General features: G+C 44.7%; 1 protein-coding gene across 3 annotated transcripts in view; it reads left to right on the top strand.

The window, feature by feature from the left end:
- Positions 1-24,135, top strand: part of RGS3 (regulator of G protein signaling 3) — a 945,383-nt gene that overhangs the window by 384,093 nt on the left and 537,155 nt on the right. For all 3 annotated transcript variants that reach the window (XM_078642175.1, XM_078642174.1, XM_078642173.1), the window contains one exon: positions 7,746-7,813. In XM_078642175.1, the coding sequence (XP_078498301.1) occupies positions 7,746-7,813 (68 nt within the window). The remainder of the gene's footprint in view (positions 1-7,745; positions 7,814-24,135) is intronic.

The raw sequence follows: 24,135 nt of genomic DNA, 5'->3' as shown, positions 1-24,135 counted from the left end.
TCGCATGGCTAGGATAAAAAGTAAAATACAAATCAAGTCAGAGCTCCTTCCCTTTGGGAAACCTGCAGAGGTTTATGGAATTAGTAAACGCTGTGTTAATGATAAAACCGAAATAAAACCGCGCACACACTCTCGCTATCTCTGTGTTTTGTAATCCAAGTGTCCTTCACCACTGCCAGAGCCACTGCTGCTAGGTACCCGATTCTAAACATTTACAAAATCCGCTCCCTTATCCTGTTCCAGCACAGTGCGGATTAACTCTGCAACAACTTCCTCGTGGCCCTTCCGCGTCACTCCCCTGAAAAAAGCCCTAAACTTTGTCCCAGGGCCCTTTTCAGTATTCCAAGGCATGTTCCTACTTCTCACAGTAGTCACCAGGTGGACTGGCTTTGGCCTAGGAATATGGCCTTATAAAAGCTCCTCGTGACATTAGACTACATATTGTTATGTTTGCACCATCGGCCCCAACCCGCGCCTCCTGACATTACCCTTATGGTCCTGTGCAGCACCCAGTTATTGATCCTTCCACTTATTTTGTCCTCATCACGAGAAATCCTTTCCTTTCACCATCAGGGCTAGGTAGGTGTTAACCCCCCCCCCCCACACACACACACACTGAAAACCATTTCCTATCTCTAGAAATCACTCATTTCTATTCTCGCAGCCCTTAGTTAGGGAGATTAAGAATATGAACACCAGCCCTACCCTTGTATGTAACAGATATTCTTAAAAACATGTCGTTTGTTTACACTGTTATGGATATATAACAATTTGTCTTTTGCTGTTCTCATGCGTAAACTTGCGTAATGTACCGAAGATTACCCTCTTTCTTGAATCAATTAGGATTCCTGGCCCTTTAAAATGTTTAGGACCCATTCATTTGCCTTAGACATAATAATCGTGATAATGCTATAGCTTCTCCAGTATTGAATCTTTCCCACAGTAATTCTAATTAGCAGTTTACATCTAAAACACTAAACAGTAAAGGCAAACCCCTTGGGGACGTATACCAATCCACATAATTTTAGGTAGAACCAAACTTCAGTCTCTCCTTCACAGCCACCACACCTCAAGATTTCTAACCACTGAAAAAGTCTCCCTGAACTCTGGTCAGCTTTGCTGGGAAATTGATACTGTTACATCTGGTGACCTTCAGTTGAACTTTTTTTTTTTTTCCCATCAAGAGAATATTCTTCCTTTGCGTATATCTTATACTGACAGAAATCAAACATGTCAGAGGGATCCTAAAGGGCTTATTGAGGCCCTGTAAGTTTTGTGGTAAAATGAGGCTGTTTTTTGAGGAGGAAAACAGTGTCTGTATTGTTTATATCCTGACGATCATAAACCTAAGGAGTGCAAATATTGCAGAACGTTTTCTTGTCATAAAATGAAAGACAGAGAAGCAAGTTTTTTCTTACGGCTTCAAAGAGGAAAAACGACAGACACTCCAGTCTCTGGAGAGGCAGGATCAGTAACTCCAGAAAGAAAGACCTTTAAGAGAGAAAGACATGGTTAGGAGTTGGGTGGAGATCCACCTAAGCAATAATCGAAAGGCACAGAAAAAAAAATGGCTAATTGGAGTCCATATCAGGAAAATTCGGGTCAAACAGCAATTCCAGTCTCATCGAAACAAAATAAATCAAGGACAGAATCTCCCACTCTTTCTGAAGTTGCCTTAGCATTTGCAGTGATCAATAAGTCTACCTCAGAAGATCATACATGTTGACGGCAAAAACTGTCCACAAAACTGTTTACGACACCTTGCCAGCTGCGATGTCTTCGTCGTTGACTTCTATTACCATGGTGTAAACTGCATCTTCAACATCAAGATTGATCACAACAATGTCTTCGTTGTCGACGAGACCACCTGCGACCGCGTAGTCATCGAAACTGAAGACGGGTGCTCCATCATAGACACTGTCAACGGATGATCCATCAGCGCCCTCGTCCATGACTGCACCATTGATGGCTGCACGATCGACGGCTACACTGCCGATGACCACGGTTCAAATCTCAAAGCCAGCTTTGTGGAGGTACCAGTCAGCGCCATTACTGAACCCTTAACAAGGCAAGAGTAAACCTCACTAAGCAAGGTTTCCCCTTTCCCACCAGTACACCTTCTAGAAATAGGAGGTGCAGATGAGGATGACAATGATTGACCGATGCTGCAAGTAGCCCATCACAGCTGCATGTAAAAGGCCAGGAAATTAATGAGTAATTTGAAAAGGATGAATCAACTTACTTGCAAGGGTATTTCTCCTTTAGGCAAAGGCACCATGACAAAAGAAAGTCATATGAGGAGGTTTATGAGAATTACCCTTATGAGGAAACTTTTGAAGAATGGCCATTGTAGGAACCAATGATGCAGGTTCCTATTTATTTATTTTTTATTTTAGGTATTTTATATAGCGCTTACTCAACCCAAGGGGTATCGGAGAGCTTTACAACAACGTACATGAATAGAAACATAAACAGTCACGGTACATTAATACACCTAGATTCTGGAAGTTTCTCAGTTCAGTGGTTATGAGGTAAAAAGTTCCTTTACGGGAGGGTGGAGCCCTAGTTACAGGCCTCGCATGATGCTTACGGATTATTATGAGAGATTTCCAGAAAAGGAAACTACACATCCAACAGCAGCAAAAAACTTGGATGTCTACAGCAGGTATTTCGTCACATTCGCTTGGGTAATGACACAGGAAAAGAGCCCTGCTGCACAGCAAAGAGACGCTCCACAACAGAGACATATTGAATCAATTACTATTCACAATAATTGTCAATCAGGGCGACGACGATGGAGGACCTGAAGAAGGTGAAATACCTCATGATCAGGCTACAAGTACGGGAAGCGAATGGGACAACTATGTTGCACTAATATCAGTCTCTCCAAAAACTCAAGCGGGCAGTTTGCCACCAGATGATATTGGGGAGCTTCCATGCCTTCTTGGAGCTGCTAAAAGGGTTGATCTTCCAGTGTCTGTTCAACAAACAGACTGTTTCCTATACGATTTCAAAGATTCAACAAAGAAATCTCTGAGATCTAGACCCATTGTTGAGCATATTTGGGGAGAAGGCCTTAAAGTCATAAAAAGCCCTGGCATGATGGCAGCCCTAATACCTAGACTTGATAAGAAATACAAGACCCCAGACAACACCCCAGCTTTCTAATAGGTCATCCAAAGCCAGATTTGATGGTTCTACAGGCGGCGCAATGTTGATCAAAAACCCAACAACACCATGTTCAGCTCCTCCTGACAAGGAAGGTTGGATAACAATCGGAAAACGTTTTCTGCTATGACTATAAGGGCTTCCAATGCATTAGCCATACTAGGTAGGCGTGACTGTTAGATGTGGTCAGATTTAATGCAATTTGAGTATCTCCTGGTGGACAAAAACACGATGCAAAAATCTATCCTTCAGGAGGAAGAGATGGCATCTTCCGAGATATAAGGGATGTAGCATTGACTGGATTCAGTCAACCGCTGGAGCAGCAGTTTTAAGAAGGCAAGGTTGGTTGAAAGCGACATTGTTTAGACCTGAAGTACAATCAACAAATTTGGATATTCCGTGTAATGGAGAAGCTCTTTCTGGAAAGCCTATTGATGATGTGCTTCAATCAATAAAGGCTGATACGGAAACAGGAAGATCACTAGGAGTACTCCAGCAAAGCCGGTGTAAGTCCTTACATAGTGCTAGGGACAGCAGCCAGTATTCCTTCAGAGAAGGCATTAGTCTAACAGATGTTGGCTATATATCCACCTACACCAAGGATATCACCAGCAATTCACTCCGCTATATTGACCACCAACAATAGTGGCTTTCTCCAGACAACGCAATAAAAGGAAATCCGCTGGTACAGAGACAGGACACGAGTTCTCTAGAAGACAGCGACAAAGTCATGACACTGGTTGCCTATCTTCAGGTAGATCACTTGAATGTAAGAGATACCCTCAACAACTTTTACGAAAACTGGAGATCCATCTCTTTGGGCCGTTGGAGATCACACCCTAGATTTAACTCGGAAACCTCCTTGCAATCCACCTCACAGGTGTTCACATCAACACTTTTGTCTCTTAAAATAATAAATAAGAATGTTTATGTTCAAGGTAGCAATCAAAGAGGTCCCGCATGGAAACAGTCCAGCCTAGGTCCCCCTTGGACCAAAACCAAGCATCCTAGGACCAATTTCGCGGTATCATCCCTCATCAGCCAGGATAGCCTAATGCTGTTCCTAGAATGCTTGTTTGCGGAGGACCTGGCCTGGCAGTTCGGGCTAGACTGTTCCCATGGGAACAGCATCACAACTGATTTGTATATGGCTGGGTCCAAACTGAAATGGCATGGTGAACAAAAAAGGAATGTAGGCCCAGATCTCTGTACTGAGGGGTGAATGTTTGACATTGTTCAGCATTCCGTCCATCAATTGTTCTTTTGTGCAATTAATGAACAACAAGATCACAATGTTTTATTCAAACCAGCAAGGAGAATCGAGATCGCATCTACTGTCCAAGGAAGCACAAGACATTTGGAATTGGTGCTTACACCATAGAGTTTCCATGAAAGTGGAGCATGTGCAAGGGAAGGAAAACCAGTGGGCGGACTTTCTAAGCAGATCGTTCGAGAATGCCACAAATGGGAGATGTTACAAACACAACTTTAGAAAATATTCAACAAATTGGAAAAACGATTTAGACCTCTACCCCACTCAGTCAGTAATGCCAACACTGTGCAAGCAGGTTACTGCACAGGGGATCCTGGAGGAATGCATTCCTGATTGCATTGACAGGAATTTTCGCATACGCCTTTTCACCTCTGCCTCTTATATCATGGGTACTGAACAAATTGCAGAGAGAACCTTGTCGAATTACTCCAATAACTCGGCATGGCAAAGACCATTCTGGTACACTGAACCTATCATAATGTGCGAACAGTAACACATTCCACTCAAGGCTCCTGAACACAATGAGTTCCATCAGTTAAATATCTCTCAACAATACAGAGACTTCGTCAAGCCAGGCACCACATGCACAGTCCTCTCTTTGATAGCCTAAGGATCAGCAGGTGCAGTCCTTGGTGCAGCCTCTCTTGACATGTCTGGGGAACAGCAGGGCAGTCCTCCTTCGGTTTGCTCTCCAGTCCAGACAGGATATAAGGTCTGGGTGCCATATTGTCTGCACAGAAAGTGTCTTTGGGGGATGCTGCGGTTACTAGCTAACAGGCTATCTGGTCCCCTTCTTCCTGATGATAACTTCCTGCGATGTGCAACATTTAGCTATCCCAGAATGCCCACTTCTAAGATGGCATGACTCCTCTCTTGGTGTGTGAATCTTGCTAGCCCACCCTAGAGGTATGGCTACCTGGGAGCTACACGTCCACAGGCAAACCAGTATGGCAACCGTTTTACCCTCTCTGTCCCCGACACCAACCTGTCTAACAGGACAAAAGAGTAGCCCCTCTCATGTGTGTCCACAATTGGCCTTTTAAAGTGGCTTCCGCTTTGAAGCTTGCCTTTTGGGCCCACACTGTGTGTGGCTTCCTGCCAGGGAGAGGTAACTTCTCTTCCAATGCCAGGCCTCTATTATGCTATTTCCTGGGAGTTGTTTACACCCCTTCCCAGGATGGTAGATGGCTGTCTTGTGGCCAGCATCTGTGAATGGCCACTGGAAGACTTTGGCAACAGAGTGGCAACTTCGTTAAAGTTGTGTTTATTAAATTGTTATGTTAAAATCGACTTGGGCATCAAGTCGAGTTTAATTTAATAATTATTTTGATGCCTTGAAGTACCAACTTTAGTATTCCCATTCAGAAGTTAGCACAGCGGAGTTGGCGGTGTGTAACCCTGTAGCCTTCAATGGGGCTACTACCCTTCCCTCAGTAAAAAGAACAATTTGGGTTTTTTACTGTTTAGGGCATATAAAAATACACGTCCTACTTTAATATACAGCACCCTGCCCTAGGACTCGATATGCCTGCTGCAACGGTGACTTATATATATATTAAAGAGGTAGGTTTAGGCTTTGTCATTAGTTTATATGGCAACGTTGAATTAGCAGTTCAAAACTGCTGCTACCAGTCTGCAGTGGCAGGCTGGGAGACATTACTTACTTGGTTACTCTCAGGATGGCACAATAAGTGCAGTCATGAGCTACAACCTAATTTATAGCCTTTGGGTACCCCTGGTACCTTACTAGGAACTTATAAGTAAGTTAACGTATGCTAATTGAGTATAAACCAATTAAATATTACACTTTAAAGGGTTAGAGCACTGGTGCTGGGGTCTGGTTGCCAGCCATCAGTGCCCTCTTAGTCGGAAAACCAGCTGCATTAGTCCAAAACTTTCGGGTGATTAGGCAAAAAGAAGCATTTCCTTACAAACTCTCAGGTCAGTTCTTTGATCGTTTTGGTTTATTTACAACTCTCCACGTTTCAGAAAATTATTTTTTCGTTGCAAACTTCTCGCCACAGTGAATTGACCGGATGTTTTGTTACTGGTTCAGTAGGCTACTAAAGACATGTCATAGACAGGTAACAAAGACTTCAAAATCAGCCCACAAGAGTTCCTGTACCCCTACAGAGACATTTCCTGGTCAAGCTAGGTCTGAAAACACCCCACTGTCATTTTATAGCTACTGGAGAAAAATGTTCTCATCACATAACCATCCAATCGGCATCTAGGCACCCAGTGAAGCAATGCTCTGCAGGGGACTAACACTCTGCGGATGTTCCGTCCTAGTGCAAGGTTTTGCACTCAGGAACGTCCTGTGTCTTCTCCTCAGAGTGGCATCTAACACATAAATAATGTGGTACACGCACACCTCCAGAACGGACTTCTTTTTAGATGTGTAAAGATGTATGCTTTGAAAATATATTTTAACTGGGCCATCATAGCTGGTCTAAATTTTAATCTTAATGTGTTTTAAGATGTTGCTAGTCTAGCTAATGGGGTCCTTTCCGTTGTAGCTCAACCTATCATAATCCAGATAGTCATGTGTTTTACCATTGGACAATTCTTTGTTAGCATTTTCTACGCATGTACAAGTGAGACCGCATCAGTGTACAGGGTGTTACTATATTTTCTCTCAGCGTGTAAATATCTCGCTTGTCCCTGTACCAAGAACAGGATTAGAATGCATTCTCAGTTTTAAGTGAGTTGTCTTTGCTGGCCGTATGCAAAAACAACAATTGATGGACAGAATGCAGAACAATGTCATACATTCACCCCAGTACAGGGATCTGGGCCTAAATCCATCGTTTTTTTGCACTCCACACCGTATCCCAGGTAATCTTGAGTGCAAAATGTGTAAATAATACGTTTGTTGTGGTAGTTGCATTACTGTTTACTATCATGTCCAGATTTAGATATTTGAAGAAAACATGAACAATCATGTACAATAACCGAGATTGTGCATTTAAGGTTAGTCGCCCTAACGGCCTCCAACTTGAACAGCATCAGCAAAAAGCGTTGCCAAAAGTCAGTAGGTGAGACCTATTAGGTTTTCCAGTGCCCTCTTTTACTTGTCTCCGTGTGGGAGTATTACTGCTACCCTTTAAATGCACTCTAATCACCAGTGGGTGGACATTTGCGGCAGTTTGGTCGATGTGCTTTTTCCGCTCTAAAACCAGGCTCCTGCATCTGAATATGTTTAAACATTTGACTGTTTGTATTTTGTTGCGACAGCACAAATGGCATTCCTCTGAGCGAAGTTAAAGTATTTGAACCTTGCTATTTTTTCTTTTGTTTGTAGGATCATCGGTGTTCCAGCCACTACCCCTTAGTGTCACACGAAGCACTGATAGCATGAAGCGCCTGTTGGTATGTATACGACCTCTGTGGGTCGATAATTGAACACGTTTTTTTTTTATGGCTAATGCAATAAACTATCTGTGCACTATTTGTGTCTTTTGATTCACTGCAGAACAGTTTTGTGTTTAAAACTTTTATTGGGTTCTATAAAAAAAAGTAGGATATAAGAAATTTTACAAAAAATAGGGGAAGGTAATAAACCAAATAATACTACTGGTGCCGTCACCTAAATGGTACAGTTGTGATGGACTTTTTTCTTGGCAAACTGTCCTTTCATCTCAAAACCTGTTGTCTTTGCACGCTCCTGTTAACATCAACTATTGTCTTATTTGGTACCTTTCTCGAGTGTTACTAGCCAGTAACTAAACTTCACCAAATAAATCAAGGAAATTACATACTTTTTAGTACAAGAGGCGAGCATTGCTCCATTTTAAAGCTTACTCGCCACCAAAAAAGTGAAATCTATCACTGGTTTAAAATAAAACGTATTTTAAGTAAATTCAGATAGCCAGTCCATGATCCTCCTGATAACTTTCAACTTGCTTCAACCAAAAAAGCTTTGGAAGCCATAGCCTTTGTAGTCTAGTGAGCACCAAAACAGGAAGTATCCACAGCAGCGACCTGCATGGTCCATGGAATCCTTTGCACAAGGAGTAGACCAAGACGTTGGGTCAAACGACTTCAGAAGGGAAATAAATAGTTGCTTCTCTTTCGGCATTCAAACCTCCATAATATCTGCTCATACTACGGGAAGGAATAAACTTCACACAATGTAGGGCTGCTTGGAAAGTCCAGGTAAATGATCAAGTGAGTATTGGACTTAATTCTTCTTGAAACTGTAAATGTTACTCACTCTAGAGTACACGCTGTTCTTGCTTGGTCCAATGTTGTCACATCAGAAACTCCTCTGCAGGATATATAAGATGCAAAAGCATAACCTAACCTGACAGTGCTCCCTTCCAGATGACCATCATTGTCCGGCCAGTTCTGAAATGACACGTTATTCACACAAATTGGATCCCATGCTTTCAAGGGCCTTAACCAGTGTAATCGTATCCAACAGATGACACCCCAACGTATGAATATCAGTCGGAACACTGACCACCGTGGTTTGGCCTACTGAGATATCTGATTTGTATGAACATCCCGTGCAGTAGGCCTTTCTGTCCTCTGCCGACTGGGACAAAATATATCTTCAAGACATGCATACCATCTGGCATAACAGGATCGAGTTCCAAGCAATTTGTAGGTGGTAGTTCTCCAGATTTTTGATGTTTTTCTCTTTCCGGTGACAAACTTCCAACCTAGACTCAGGATTAAAGTCTGCTTGCGGACCATGTGGTCCTTCTCACCTCTGATAGGCTGAGCGCCACTGGCAGAGTTCCTTCCTGAAGTGATTCATATACTGTAGGGCACAGTAATGAGCAAATTCGGAAATATCACCTGTAAGGATGCTGCTAAAAGACACATAGTACTGGCCAGAACACTTAGGGAGACTTGCAATGTTCATCAGATCCTACTTGATGGCTGCTATCTTGGCCAACAATAGCTGGAGGGTTGTTTTTGCAGAGTCCCCCATAATCCTCAGGAAACCGATAATCCTTGTGGTTCCAAATTAGATTTTTTTAAACTTAATTTATTGAGTTTTATTTGGCATGTTAAGTGCCCAAAATCATCCCATCAATGCCTGGCATTTCTGCCACATCTTCAACATGAAATTACACAGGACCACAAGATTAACACCCTTAAAGGACCTTTCATGGTTTGCCGTGCCCCAGAGTTATTCCATAGTACTCCCACCAGGTCCCCATATTTTCGCATGTTTGTAGGGGCATCCCCTCGCTCTGTATTTCGGCTCCTCCATCTTTGTACACCAGTTCATCACTCCCTGCCAGTTCATTAGTTTACCTGCCTGTGATTCGAATTGTGTTATGTGTTCCTTAATGCCAAAAGCGTAGAGAGGCCTTCCAGGCTCTGCTTGGCTCACCTGCCTCTCATGTCTTCCAGCACAGCCAGGAGAGCCACCCTGTGGGTCAGTTTGAGGGTGGCCTTGAGGACCCTGACAATTCCCGCTCAAATGACCGCCAATATGGTGTAAGCGTAGGTTATGACCAGACCATGTGTTAGAAGTCTGCCTGTGGGGCCGCGCTGCGAGGACAATTAGGGGATGGAAGGTTGCCTGCATGTCCAAATCCGGCGAGGTGTGAAGTATGTAATATGGAGGTAGTTCTGGTGTGTTAAACATAGTTACGAGGAGATGGTGAGTGTGCGGGGGCCAAACAAGCTTCCTTCCAGTCTGCCTCATCTGGCGTGCCCACCCATTCCTTCCATTTGTGTTTGAGGGGGGAGAATTTGTTGGTGCATTGAGTTAATCATTTGTATATTTGGGAGATCCCTCCCTTTCTCATTGGGCTGAGTTGATGTTTAGTTCCCAGGGGGCTGAAATCTGGGAGATCGTGTAGCATCGGGTTGTGGACAGGAAGTGCATCTCGATGATGGAAATATTTATTACATTTTGTAGTGGATAAAGGGAAGTGTGAATGCCGTTCCTGAAAGGACACCATCACTGAGCCGAGCCAAACACCCCTTAGATGGGATATCCCAATCCCAGCCTAAGCCAAGTCTGGTGGCTTATTGGACTAATGTGTCTACTGTAGGAGAATGTGTTTGAACTCATGGTCACAGGTTCAAATACCAGCAGGCTCACTCAGCCTTTCATCCTCCTGAGGTGGATAAAATGAGTACCATTGAGTTGGGCAATAATAAACATTGGTTATACAGTGCCAAGATGCCCATGGGTGAATGAGCGCTTTACTCATACACTTGTTATGTTATCCCACTTGACAAACCTCTCTAGTTAGGCATCCTGTTGAAGCCAAGTACATCGCCAAAGTGGCGTCAACTGGGTGGGTTTCTTGTCCCATCAGTCGATTTGCCCCTTGGGAAATTCACTGTAGTCTGGAATGGGAGATCCCGTTGAATTGGTCCGTCCTACAGCTTGTTTGGCTTCGTAGGCACGTTCATTCCACACCCCCATTTAGCCAGTCATTAATTACAAACAAGTGAGATGCCAAGTAATAGAATCATATATGTGCCATGCCTGGTCCTCCTTATGTAAAAAGGCTCAGCGTCCCCCTCTCCGCCTTACTCCGCCACCACCGTTTGCCTCCACCTGCCTCAGCACGCCCCTCCGCAGCGGATCCTCCTCTCAGCTGCTGCTGCAACCGTCCAGATGGGTGGGAGGGTCAGGAGCTTCACTAAGGCTTGATTGTCACCTTGGCGACTCTGCCCATTCCTAAGCAAATCAGATTTTAACATTGTGAATTCTAAGCCGTGCAATAAGTCAATTTCCATCTAAACAGTTCAAATCAGCAAGTCCAGCTTCTGGGCCATACAAATTAGGTTATTTAAGTCGTTCTCACCTCTTCAACTTTCGGAAGGGCCACTAATGGTTTCAGATGCTTTGGAAAAATCGAGGGGTGGACTACTTGCAGAATGCATACTACTTTAAGTTTCAGATCTTTCCCTGCCAGTATGCCTGTAGGAACTTTTGAAACTTCGATTGGGTAGGGAGGGGAGGGGGTTGGGGAGCTTAAACTGTAATCCTGAGGTTAGTATCTTGTAAATCTGATCTGTCCATCCATTCTCCCTGCAACAAAATGTCCTTTTAATAGGTAGATCCTGGTCCATCTAGCAATGCCTGTATACTAGCCAAGTGTTAACAGGTTTATGATTCGGCAAAGCCACCTTCTTGTGCTCCAAAAACCGATGGTAGATAAATAGCCATTGAATGGCTCCTTGGTCCACTTGCATCAATCTGTTCTCTTCTAACCACTTTTGCTCCTGCAGGGGAAAAATTGAGAACTTGGCTTGGAGATTCTGTTAAACTCTATCCTAAAACTTTGTATCGTCTGTATGAACCAAGCATCCCAGGTGATTCCTCACCACCTGTGGCATAAGCACAACCACTGTCTAGGTTGAAGTGTAAGCTTTATTTAGCCCCGGTAGAGTCTGGAAGAACTTCCCACGTTTATTCACAAATGGCTTACCAAAAGCATACAGGTGTGTTCGGGAAGGCATTTAAGGAGGCAAATCCCTCTAGTGTGGAGTCCACCCTAACCAGAATGGAATTTCACATTTTGTTTCAAATGGTACAATTTGCTTTTTAAATAAGGCGCTGTGCTTCTGTCCACCTTGCAAAGATATCCAGTCCAATGGTGCCGCTTCCAACATTTCCGTTATTTTAGACAACGAACGTAATGAGTTTAGGAAATTATCCTGACCACCCTGCAAGACCTGCCTATTCTCTTCTCTGGATCCTTATTAAACTTCCTGATAAATGTTACTGTCTTAATTGTAGTAAAAGATATCTTGGCCTCCACTGAGGTCCTTATGTCGTCAGGCAGCTCCCGATCTTTTTCCTTGAGATTGCACTGCTGCACTTGGGCATAACTGGCGTGCTTTGTTGGCGGTGCCCATTCCAAAGGTCTACGGTGACTCTGGTCATCCTGGTTGAATATGTAATCCTCAAAGCCTTTCACCAGAACATCGTTTCTCTCCTCTTTTCTGTCTGAGTCATGGTCATGCTTTCCTCTCTTCTCTTCAGTGTTGGATGAACGCCACTCATAGGACCTCTTTCATCAATATCTGAATTATCCTCCTCAGGCGAGGTTAATTTCTTTCACGTGGCTGTATGTCCGGAACAGGCATGTTTTTTGGAGTGGCCTGCTAGTCGTCACTAATTAGAGTGCCTGTGTAATTAAGCTCCCTGGTGTCATGAAAGCCCATTCGAGCTTTCAGCCATATCGAACTCTACAGGTGGACATCTGTTAAACTGCATGTGCCTGTGCTGGGATTTGGATCTACCTCACTGAGGATTAGCTCTTACGCTCTGTCTTGGGGTGGAAGACAAAGCCAAAGTTTTCTAATAACGGGCACAACCTTTCAAACTGAGTGCTATCTGTAGAAAGCATTCACCACGGTTAAACCCAAATCAAAAATAAATGGGGTCTCATCACCTCTAAAAACTGTATGCATCCCCACTGATGTGGGGTATGTCCACAAGGCACTGGTGTAATGTTCTCTCCAATGAGGTATAATCCGTTCAATCAAAATGTAAATCAAATCAAGAACAACTGTTTCGTGGAAGTTTAATTTCTTCCTTTTATTTCTTCTCGATATCGGTTGATTTATGTAGGTAGTTTAAACACTACATGTCCCAACATGCATTTCATTGGTCCCGATGCGTTTCGGCCAACATGGTCGTCGTCGGGGGACAATCTGAAAATGATAATCAGAGCCACTGCTCAATATACTGGGAGAAAACCACTGGTTGTAATAAAAATAAATTCTTACTGCTTTGTCTTAACATAGTGTTAAAGAAATGATCTCACATGCGTGTTGATATCATGCTCCGCCAACTACAATCTGAAAGAACGTGTCTGTGTCTTACAGTGACTAAAAGAAAACTGTTTAATTGTGATGTGACATGCTCCATCGATTCCAAAACAGGGGAAAAAAGTGCGTCTGTGTCTTAAAGTGAATTAAAAGAATGAGTGATTATGGTTACAAAAGAACCCATAAATAATTACATGGATAGCGTGTGCTTGCCGTAAGCATAGCATTAGTGAAAGCGTGTACTTGCTGTTGACATCGTCTTTAAACCAGCTCGTATAGACAAGCTGCTTGTGCACCGTAAAAAACTCGCACTGCCACTTACTCGTGATTAGGTGAAATCTAGTTTCAACGTTCAGGACATGGGTGGCGCCAATCCAACTGATACATCCTGTGCGTTGTGCGCGAGTCAAAGTTAAACGTTTGAGAGTGGCTAAAAGAGATGACAGACTCAGTCCATGCTCTTCCCAATGGATACAGTGAAAAGACTTCTATACCCTGTGATATTATGTTATTAGGTGTTTATGTTAATTTGGACGTGTGCTATTATGAGTGGTGCTGAACAAAAAGAGGTGGATAATATTTATGAAAAATGTGAGATTAATAAAACCTGTTGAATTGGAAAATCAGAGAATGCAAGTTCATGCTGATACAAGTTAATCAATAAATGTGTAACCGATGCTAATTTACAAATAGCATTGGAATTCCATCCAGTCATTTAACCCGTTAGGTTTTAAAGAGTTCAAGAGTCGTATCCAATAGTTATCACGTTGCAAGAGGTAGATATGGTTGTCTCTACCCTCCTGCTTCTCTACTGTTTCCAAGACACATTTTAATTGCCAAACGTTGTGTTTTGCTTCAATGAAATGGTTTGCTACCCTTGACTTCAATTGTTTTGTCCTTATGTTGCTTTTATGTTCATTCACTCGTGTCTTTAGTTTCCTTTCTGTTTGGCCAATGTATACTTTCCCGCAGGGGCACTTCAATAGATAGATGAAGTTAGTTGAGTCGCATGTAGCGTTCACTTTCAATTTAATGTTTTGGCCTTTCATGGGGTGTGAGATATTTGGTCTTGTGATGACAGTCAGTCAAAGCTTTTATTTCGGTTAAGAACCATAAAAAGACAGTTTACAATTTCATAGTCTAATTTAAGAAAAAAGAGAAGTTAAGAGCTATTTAAAAAGATCACAATAAAAACTGTGTCATAAAATGTACAAAAGGATAATAAAAGCAATACAAAATCAATACACCCATCTCATGATAACAGACATAAAATAGTAGGTAGGGCCCCACACAGTGAATACCTCTACCATAGTCGAGAGAAAAACCCTTAGCTGTTGGGGAGTGTTTTTGGGCTTCCTTTTAAAATTGCACATCTAATATGCCACATGGATATAAGGAACCTTGATGTTGCGAACACGGCCAAGGCCGTGGTGTCCGTTCTTAGAATTCTCAGCACTACCCTAAAGTCTCTGAGACCCCTGGACCTGCAATACTGAACTATCCATTTGGCCCTCGCACCGCGGTACGAGGGGCAGAAGAGCAGAACGTGCTGATCTGTCTCCTCTGCCGCCCCACACCCGGTGACATTGTTACAGGTATTGCAGTTCCAGCATGGAACCGTTCCTTTGCATACTCTTGAAAGAGGCTGATCTATGGGTTGTTTGATGATTTCTCCCACATTTTTGCCCCGTGTGTACGCAAAAATGGGCTCCTGATCAAATACCTGATTGAAGTCCGGTTCAAGTTTCAATAGTGACCAATGTTTATTGATAATCTTTTCATACGTACTGCTCATTGGTGAAAATTTGGACACTACGGTTATGCGGTCTTGTGTAGATTTTTCTTTGAAGGTCAGTGACTCTTCTCTCGATACTAGTTGACAACGATTTTCTGCTTGTTTCAAAATTTCATCTGGATATGCCCTTGTTCTAAATCGCTGTAGCATCTCCCCTGTGCGTTCCATTCTAATCGTGGGATCCGAGACGATCCTTTTTTACTCTCAATAGTTGTGTGAAGGGTAAATGTTGTTTCAAAGAACGTTGATGGAAACTTCCATAGTACAAGGTGTTGTTTCTGTCGGTTTCTTTTCTATACAGATCTGTTGCGTATTCCATGTCTTTTTTGGTGATCCTAACATCTAGATATGTAATCGAGTAATCCTGAATTTCATAGGTGAACTGTATTCTACCATCTATTTCGTTTAGTTTGTTGAGTTCGTTTTCATGCTCTGTGGCTGGACCATTCCAAAGGATTGAAATGTCATCTATAAACCTCAAGAACATTTTAGTATATTTTGACATCACCTTTGACATACTCCCTGTTTAGGTTAGTGTAACAAAGCTACCTAACTGCCAGCGGAGACCGAAATCATCTGGGACATTTCATAAACACAAGTGCCCACCATCCAAGAGATCCCCCTGCACTTCACCAGCGTATGTTCCAGTCACCTGTGCAGCCACTCCAGTGCCTTGTGTGTGTTCTTAGTACTGCACTGTGAAGTGATCCATTGTTTTTCTTCAATAAGCATGCTATGTGGTGAACTTAACATTCAGATAGCACCTGTAGCGAGCTCAACTCCTCTCAGATAGGGAGAGTGGACTGATACGAAGTGTACCCGCGCCGCAGGCATGATGATGCAGTTTGGTGAATTTTTCACCCATCCAACTGTAAGAACCCTTAACCACCTCCAATCACAAATTGCAAGATTGGGGAATCTGTTGGGAAGGGCTGTCAGAGTTGGGCAGGGTTGCCTCACCTCACAGTAGATTCAGCCTTCCTAGCTTACTTCGGTGGGATAACTGACACCAAAACCAAGACAATTTAAAGTCTAGATAAAAACAATGAGATTTGACAAACCTGATGTTACAAATTGCGGACTACTGTACTTTAAACCGCTTTGCACAATAAACAGCTCAAGTTTACCAGTAAAGCAGAGTCAAGATGAGGAAAAGGCTACTTAACTGTCTGAAACAGCAGAAACGATAGAGGTGAAAAGACCACCTACTCAGAAAAGTCTAGAACTAAGTGTGGCTGCTAAGCTATCCAGGCATGCTTTTGATGATGGTTTCCCTGCCTGAAATACACATAACCATGGATGTGAGAGAATCCGGTTGTGACAGCAATAATTCTCCCACTGATAGCGAGATAAATTTCGACCGATCTGGTAAAATTGAGTGCCCCCCTACTTCCTCTCTGTGGCAATCTCTTCTGAAGCTTTGCCCTCAGGTGAGAGGGTTTCAGTCAAACTACTGGAGGGCTAATCATTGGCAATGGGCTGTACCTGCCACTCAACCATGTGTTGTACTAGACTGAGAGTAGTAATCTGAGGTCATGTCATATGGCTGTTTTAACTAATTATGAAGCATGTTGTTACCCACACTAGCACGCTGTGCTAGACCGAGTCAGTTTATTTAATAGTGGCAAAAATAAGGTAGATGTACTTGTAACACTGGGATTAATCGGAGCTCGGTAGTTCCTCCTTAAAAGACCTGTGTGACATTCACATAATTAGCTTTTGTGTAATTTATGTGAAATTAAGTAAATAGTAAATGTAATTACACAAATGCAAATCCGTCATTTCGTGTTATATTTTAGCTAGAAATGTCTGTGTCAATTTTTGACAAGTGTACACATTTAAGCAAACGCATAGCGAACAGCAGCTTCTTACATTCTGTTCCTCGATTTGCTGAAATTTTTTATCGAAGAAAATACACGTAATTACACAGAGTGGGATTCAGGCGAAATTTTTAGAAAGTTTGTATAGCAAGCATAACGCAAAACCGCCGAAATTCTGCTAATTACATTTTCCTAATTAATATTTTGTCAAGTTTTTTGCTTATGTTCGTTCTGTTTTTTTTTTTTTGGTGAGCTGACTATGAAAGGGGACAACTCTGCTGTGATGTGCAGTAGAGAAGCCTAACCACCTATGCCACCTCCTATCAGGATGCACCAAGATGAAGTCAGACCAAGATATTCGTTGTCCTGTGTTCGAGGTGCAGCTCCTTAAAAAATCATAATTTCATGCACTGCAGATAACACATCGAATTGTTTCTTGGTGTAGTGATGAAGCCACCCGGTCTGTGCAGGTACTACGCACACGCATCCACGCACCCAGAGGGCGGGCTCGCCCTAGGGGTTAACTAAAGGGGCGTGAGACCGCTCTGGGTCTTTGCCTAGTACTAGTATTAACGTGTGGTTGTCCCTTCATTACTGTGGCCGTGAGTCAGAGGCCTACTGGCGTTCCAACCGCCGCTTCCTCAGTAGGCGGTCTCAGCTGCCCACGATCGGCCTGGTCAGGCAATGGCTGCCCCCCTGCCACCATTCAGTGAGCTCTCAGACCCCTCCACGGCCGCATCGCGCTGGAAATACTGGATCGCCGCTTAGACCACTACTTCGTGGGCGTGCGAGAGACTGATGGAAAGGTGAAACGGTGCTACGGAGGTGGCGAGTTGTATGATCTTTTCGAGATGCTGCCCAACACTGGACCGGACGATGACTACAGTGGGGCGGCTGCAGCCCTTAATAGGCACTTTGACCCCCAGATAAACCCTGACTTCGAGCGCTTGCGACAGGCCACACAAGGGAAGTCTGAGACCATTGATGCCTTCTATGCCAGCCTGAGGAAGTTGGCGAGTCCCTGCACGCTGCCCGATCAGAGACAGGAGATTTGGGTGCAGATAATCCAGGGGCGTTGTTCCGTTACCCTGCGCCACCTGATACTCCGCCAGCCGGTTATCAGTTTGGACGAGATCCTCGCCAGGTCCCACGAGCTGTCCAACGCTTGAGCGGACGAGATGGAGGCAGCACTCAACTGGCCTACGCCACAACCAGCGCCGAAGCGATCACCCGTGATCAAAGAGGAGAGGGTGGACGTCATCCAGAGACGACCGGGACTGCCAAGAGGGGCCGCGAGGCCGCCCCATAGAAGTGAGCGTGGGTTGTGGCCTGGACCACCCTCCAGCGGGGAGGTGTTTCGCAAGAGGGAAGACATATTTCCAGTGTGGTAAACTCAACCACTTTGTGAAGGTTTGCAAGAGTGGCCGGCCGAGGACGAATGCCCCAAACCCACGTGGCACGACGACAGCGGTGAGACAGATGACACTTAAAGACACGCTGGATCAGGTGGACACCACCCCGCCAAGGTTAGAACTCCACCCCGACAGCAGGGACATCACGACCTTCTCCACCCACGTGGGGCTACGTTGGTACAAACAGCTGAGTTTTGGGGTGTCCTCTGCCGCAGAGGTGTTTCAAAATGCAATAAGGGAGACGCTAACTGGACTGCAAGGGGTTATAAATTTGAGTGATGACATCCTTGCATACTCCAAGACACTGGAGGAGCACCATATGCATCTCAGGGCCAACCTCCAACGATTAGCCGAGAATGGACTCACCCTGCACCAAGCCAAGTGCTCCTTTTACCACGAGTCAGTGGATTTCTTTGGATATGTTTTCTCCAGGGAGGGCCTACGCGTTGATCCGAAGAAGGCAGGGGCCATTTGATCTGCCCCAAGGCCCACGTCGCCAACGGAGGTCCACAGCTTCCTCGGGATGGCCACGTATTGCGGCTGTTTTATTCCCAATCTGGTGTCTCTCTCCGAGCTGCTCCGAAACCTGACGAAGTCTGTCCAGCCATGAGTCTAGTCCGCAGAAGAAGATCTGGCATTCCCCAGATCAAGAGATAGGCAGTCCAGCTGCAGGCCTATCACTTTGACGTTGTTTTTCGTCCAGGGGTCAACAACCGTGCCGACTTCCTGTCGCGACACCCCGGCCCGCTGTGCCGTCCATGCGGGTGTCCGATGAAGACTGCACCGAGGAGTACGTCAGGATGATTTCTCTGGAAGCCTGCCCAGTGGCCTTCACACTTGAAGACATTGGAAAAGCGACTGAATCTGACGAATGCCTAGTTAAGGTCAAGACCACGCTTGCCAACAGGAACTGGCGGCACTTCCTTGATGGAGTCAGCGCACTAACAGCAGAGGAAAGGCTGTTCAGACAGCAATTGTGGAACGCTCAGAGCGAGCTCAGTGTGGGCCTCCATGGAGTTGTGCTACGAGGAACCACCCTCGTGATTCCGAGTAGTCTTCAAGAGAAAGTGGTTCATTTGGCGCACCAAGGGATATCAAAGACCAAAGCCAGGTTAAGAAGCAAAGTCTGGTTCCCAGGAATGGATACCATGGCGAAGAGGTTATCAGCACCTGCCGCTCGTGCAACATCACGGGGGTGACCCAGCACCTCATCCGGTGATCACAGAGGATCCATGCCTGGAACCCTGGACTAAAGTAATTGTCGACTTTGGGTCCTTTCCTATTGGCCGAAGCACCCTAGTCCTCGTGGACTCGCATTCAAAAATCACAGTGGTGGAAATTGTGGCATCAACAGCTTTTCCGCACGTCAAGACTGCACTTGAGCACATCTTCGCCCTGATGGGATTGACGGAAGAGATCAAATCATACAATGGTCCTCCATTTCAAGGTCGACAGTTCCAGGAGTACTTGGCCTCTAGGGCCATTCGACATCGCAAGATCATGCCTCAGTGGCCTCAGGCAAATGGTGAGATGGAGCGGTTCATGCGTACAATGAATCGAGCTCTCCAGATTGGAGTGGAAAGAGGAGAGGAAGCTGAACAGTGCCTTCAGCAATTCCTGAGTACCTATCGTCAGACGCCACACTGCACCACCCACTGTGTACCAACTCACCTAGTGTTCAGAAGAGCGCCAAGAGACAATGTCCCTGCGGACGCATTGTGGAGTCCTCCAGCGCTGAACCCAGAAGCCATCCAAGCTCGGCAGAAAGTGATCAATGACAAAGCAAGTCAGGATCGAAGAGAGAAACCGATGAACATCCGAGTTGGGTACAGGGTAATCGTGAAAGAACGCTATTCTGGCTGGAAGGATCGCACCCCGTATGAGCCGGAAGTATGGGAAATTGTCAATGTGCAGGGTACCATGGTGTCGGCCATGTGTGGAACTCGTGTGGTCACCAGGAACACGTTGTGGTTCATGTAGATGGACTGTGACCCTAGGCTGGAGAAAGGTGCCACTGGAGGGTCAGAAGATGAAGAAGCAACTGCCCTGATGAGCACTACCATCAGCAGCCCGGCGCCCATGTCAGGGCAAGTAGTAGAAGAGTCAGGAGGATGCGGAGAACAGCGCAGCCGGGGGGCCAGGTCCCCCGAGGCAGGAGAAGGAGCCAGGGAGACTGGAGCAGAGAAGAACTCCCAGAGCCAGAAGCATGGTCTCCGGCTGAACCCAGCCCCCAGGCAAAGATTGAAGGACTTTGAGTGGCGTGTACAGAAAGACTGAGGTTAAAGACTTTGAAGGACCTTGGTATCTGAAAGATTGGAGGGATGTAGTGACGGAGCCACCCGTCCCGTGCACGTACTACGCACACGCATCCCGAGGGGTTAAATAAAGGGGCGTGAACCGCTCTGGTCTTTGCCCAGTACTACTATTAACTGGGGGTTGTCCCTTCATTACTGTGCCAAAAATAGGAGAGTGGTCCTCCTCACCAAAGGGACAGGACACAATAATGACACTAAGTCAAAGAAAATTCCCTCTGGGTCTCTTTAATAGCAAAATAAGACACTTAAAACGCACTCACACTTCACTCATATCCAAACTATTCAATTGCCAAAGGATAGTATATAAATGTTTTATTCACCAGGTGAATGCGCAATTAAAAATCCATGTTTTATATGTATCAAAAAAAGTCAATAAAATATTTGAGTGCATTTTATTGTATGATTGTGTACATTTTATTGTTTAATGAATTTAATTGACATATTTTTTTGATACATATAAAACATGGATTTTTAATTGCGTATTCACCTGGTGAATAAAACATTTTTTTTTTTGTAGAGTTTTATATAGCGCGAACTAGACCATCCTTTGGCAATTGCAATAGTTTGGATATGAGTGAAGTGTGAGTGAGTTTTAAGTGTCTTAGTATGCTACTGAAGAGACCCAGAGGGAATTTTCTTTGACTTACCTTCATTACTGTGGCCATGAGTCAGAGGCCTACTGCTGAGTCCCGTGTGCCCAGTCAGGCCTGGACACTACACTTGGCAATCAATACCGAGCTTTATTATTATCCCAATCAGTAGTTCTTATTCTATCGACATTGGGAACATTAAAGGCCAAATTGGCCATGCACACATTTGAACGTGTAACTTTAATTTTATACAAACATATATATGCAACTTGCGAGATGACGTCCGAGCTATTGTGCCAGGTAGGTTTATTGGTGTGGGCAACCTGATAAACAAATGTCATGGCAGACTTTTCACCACTGCCCCGTCTGGTTCTATGCGAGCGCTTTAGTGATTATTTAGGAAGGTATTCTAATTTTAAAAGCACGTTGTTTTCAGCTACTTTGTAAGGTAACCAAACTTTCTTAGTTCTCATCAGTTTTTCAAAAAAGTAGAGTTTTTTCGAGATTAACATTTGAAACAATTGTTCTGATGCAGAAAACCCCTTGCATTTGAATTCAAGTTAGCTCGAATGGATCCGCGCCCATTGTTGATCTAGTGTTGACTTTAAGAAGTCTTGTAAAGACCGCATCAGATGTAAACACCGTGCGTGTTCGGGACGCACTTCTCTCAGCCTCCGAGACACGGCCTGAGGAGGCCCCATCACAAAAGTGCTTTGTGGGCCTGCAGGATTCAAAGGGGACAAACAGTGGCATCGGCCGCTCGAGGGCCGGGGAGGCGGGACTGAGAGAATACTAAACAGTGAGAGGAATTTTGATATAAAGCGCCGCTCTTCCCCGCCGCGGAGCTGGCAGGAAGCCGCGGCCTTATCGTGGCCAGGCACACGGCGCGGAGCAGGCCCGGAGGTGAGAGGCGGCTTCCTGCCATTCTTCCCTGGAGCCGGTTCCCAGGGCGCCCATGCCAGCGAGCACTCGGCCGCGCTCTGCTGTCCGGCGACCAGAGTTCACCGCCGCCGCGCTGGAGGATACCTTTTTATGGGCGAGCAGCGGGATTTACAGACGCTGAGCCATGAACCGCGTCCCGGGGATGTGCAAGGTGTGCTCGGAGCGGCGCTACCGGCAGGCAAGTACCGCGAGAGTATGAGAGTACCGCGAGAGTACTGGTGGCCTCAGGGGCCCGCCGCTGTCCTGTCCGGAAGTTGGAGCTTTGTTGACGGGTCGGGGTCTCTCGGAGGCCTGTGTAGGTGTGACAGAGACTGCGAGGTGTGCTGACAGGCAGCGCCTATAGGGCAGGGGGGAGTCAGGCGGAAGTCCGATGACACCTCAGATATGTGTAGGGCAGTGACAGTTGCCTGACTGTCGGGCTACACCACTAAGCCTCAGAGGTGGGATATTGACATTCTTGAATTGGGTATACAGTATACCTCTACAAGAAGCTAGGGTTGGGTCAGAGTCAGCCTCATGCCAGGTCACAATTCAGAGGCTTCTATCCGAATGCTTGGTTATTGTTTATTTATTTAATTTATTTATTTAATATATTTTTATAAAGCGCAGACTTTACCCGAAGGTGTCAGAGCACTGTACAATAGATCCAGTTACGTTACATGAGAGAAATGGAAACAAAAATGGAAACAAACATAGCAGGCCATAGAAACAAAACAACGCAGGCAAAACATACACAATATTTAACACAGCAAGCATAGAATGTACAAACAAAATATAAATATATATGACACATTTACAATGACTGAAGAACTTCCTGGCGGGGTCTGGGAAGGAAGGAATTAGTTCTGAAAGTGCTTAGGAATAGAAGAAATTTGAGGTCCGCTTTGAAGATCTGGATGGAGGCCACACCTCTGAAAGGTGTAATGTTAGGATAAAGTAGTGCTACAGCCTTGATGCTCTGCGGCTGAGACAGAGTCCGACTCATGCCGATGACCCCTTAAAGGTATAGTGCTAAGCCCCCGCCAGTATGAAGTCATGATACACTACACTTTTGAAGAGTGCAGGGCTAGAATAGTCAGGCGTTTGTCAGACGATACCCCTTAAAGGTGCACCGTTGGGTCAGTCGTATGTTAGTCTGCACCTCGGGGGAGCCTTGTAGGGATGGGGTACATTCAGTCGAATGCCACACTACTACTCTGAAAGAGACAGGTGGTGCATATTACCGATTTTTCTCCACCCCTACATGACTTTTAATACATTGGAATGCCTGAAACCCCCTGGATTTTTCCACAGGGCTTGACAAGGTCATCTTCGAGCTATGTTTTCATGCTGTCATTTATTTTTTATGAGGAAGTGCTTGTTTTGCTAATGTGTTTTCTCTTGCATGGCTAAACGATGCGGTTCGCATAACTGAGCACATTATGAAATCAATGAGAATGTATATATAGTGTGCCAGGAAGTGAAACTTGTATCACAGCACAGGCCAACTATCAGGACGCAGTGCAGACAGGGTTGATAATTCCTGATTTTGGTTAGGATCAGTTCTGACTTTTAGGGCGGCATGATCAAGATTGTATACATTTTCCCAGTGCACAGAAGAACTAAAACGAAATATACAGAAGGTTAACATCAAAGTGTGTCTAAACCAAATGAGAGGCAAGCTTGCTCAGAACTCTAACAGAAACGCCCTATGACTCTGCAGGCCAGTTTGCTTGTACGATACCATTTTATTCTTGTTAAGTAAAATAAAGGTCAATGAAGCTAGTTCATTCAAGATGACAAGCAAATCTGAAGCATTTTTATGGGGAGGATTCCTCAGCCTTCCTATTTTCTTCACAGGAATGGGATGTTTGTTAAACCTATATAAATGCTGTTGCAGTCCTGTGTTTTTATAATACTTCATATAAACTTGTAATATTTCCTTGAATTAAGGATAAAGGGTGAGTAGTTAACATGAATCCCTGTAACAAATGTCTAATTTCACGGAGCTATGACTCCAACTGTTAGTGATTAAGGACCTCAGAGTACGGCTATTATATTATAATATAGAATGTGGCTCA

Source organism: Lissotriton helveticus, chromosome 5_1 (genome assembly GCF_964261635.1).
Source record: "Lissotriton helveticus chromosome 5_1, aLisHel1.1, whole genome shotgun sequence".
NCBI lineage: Eukaryota > Metazoa > Chordata > Amphibia > Caudata > Salamandridae > Lissotriton > Lissotriton helveticus.
The sequence above is the reverse complement of the archived record's forward strand: the minus strand, read 5'-3'. Positions and strand labels throughout refer to the sequence as shown.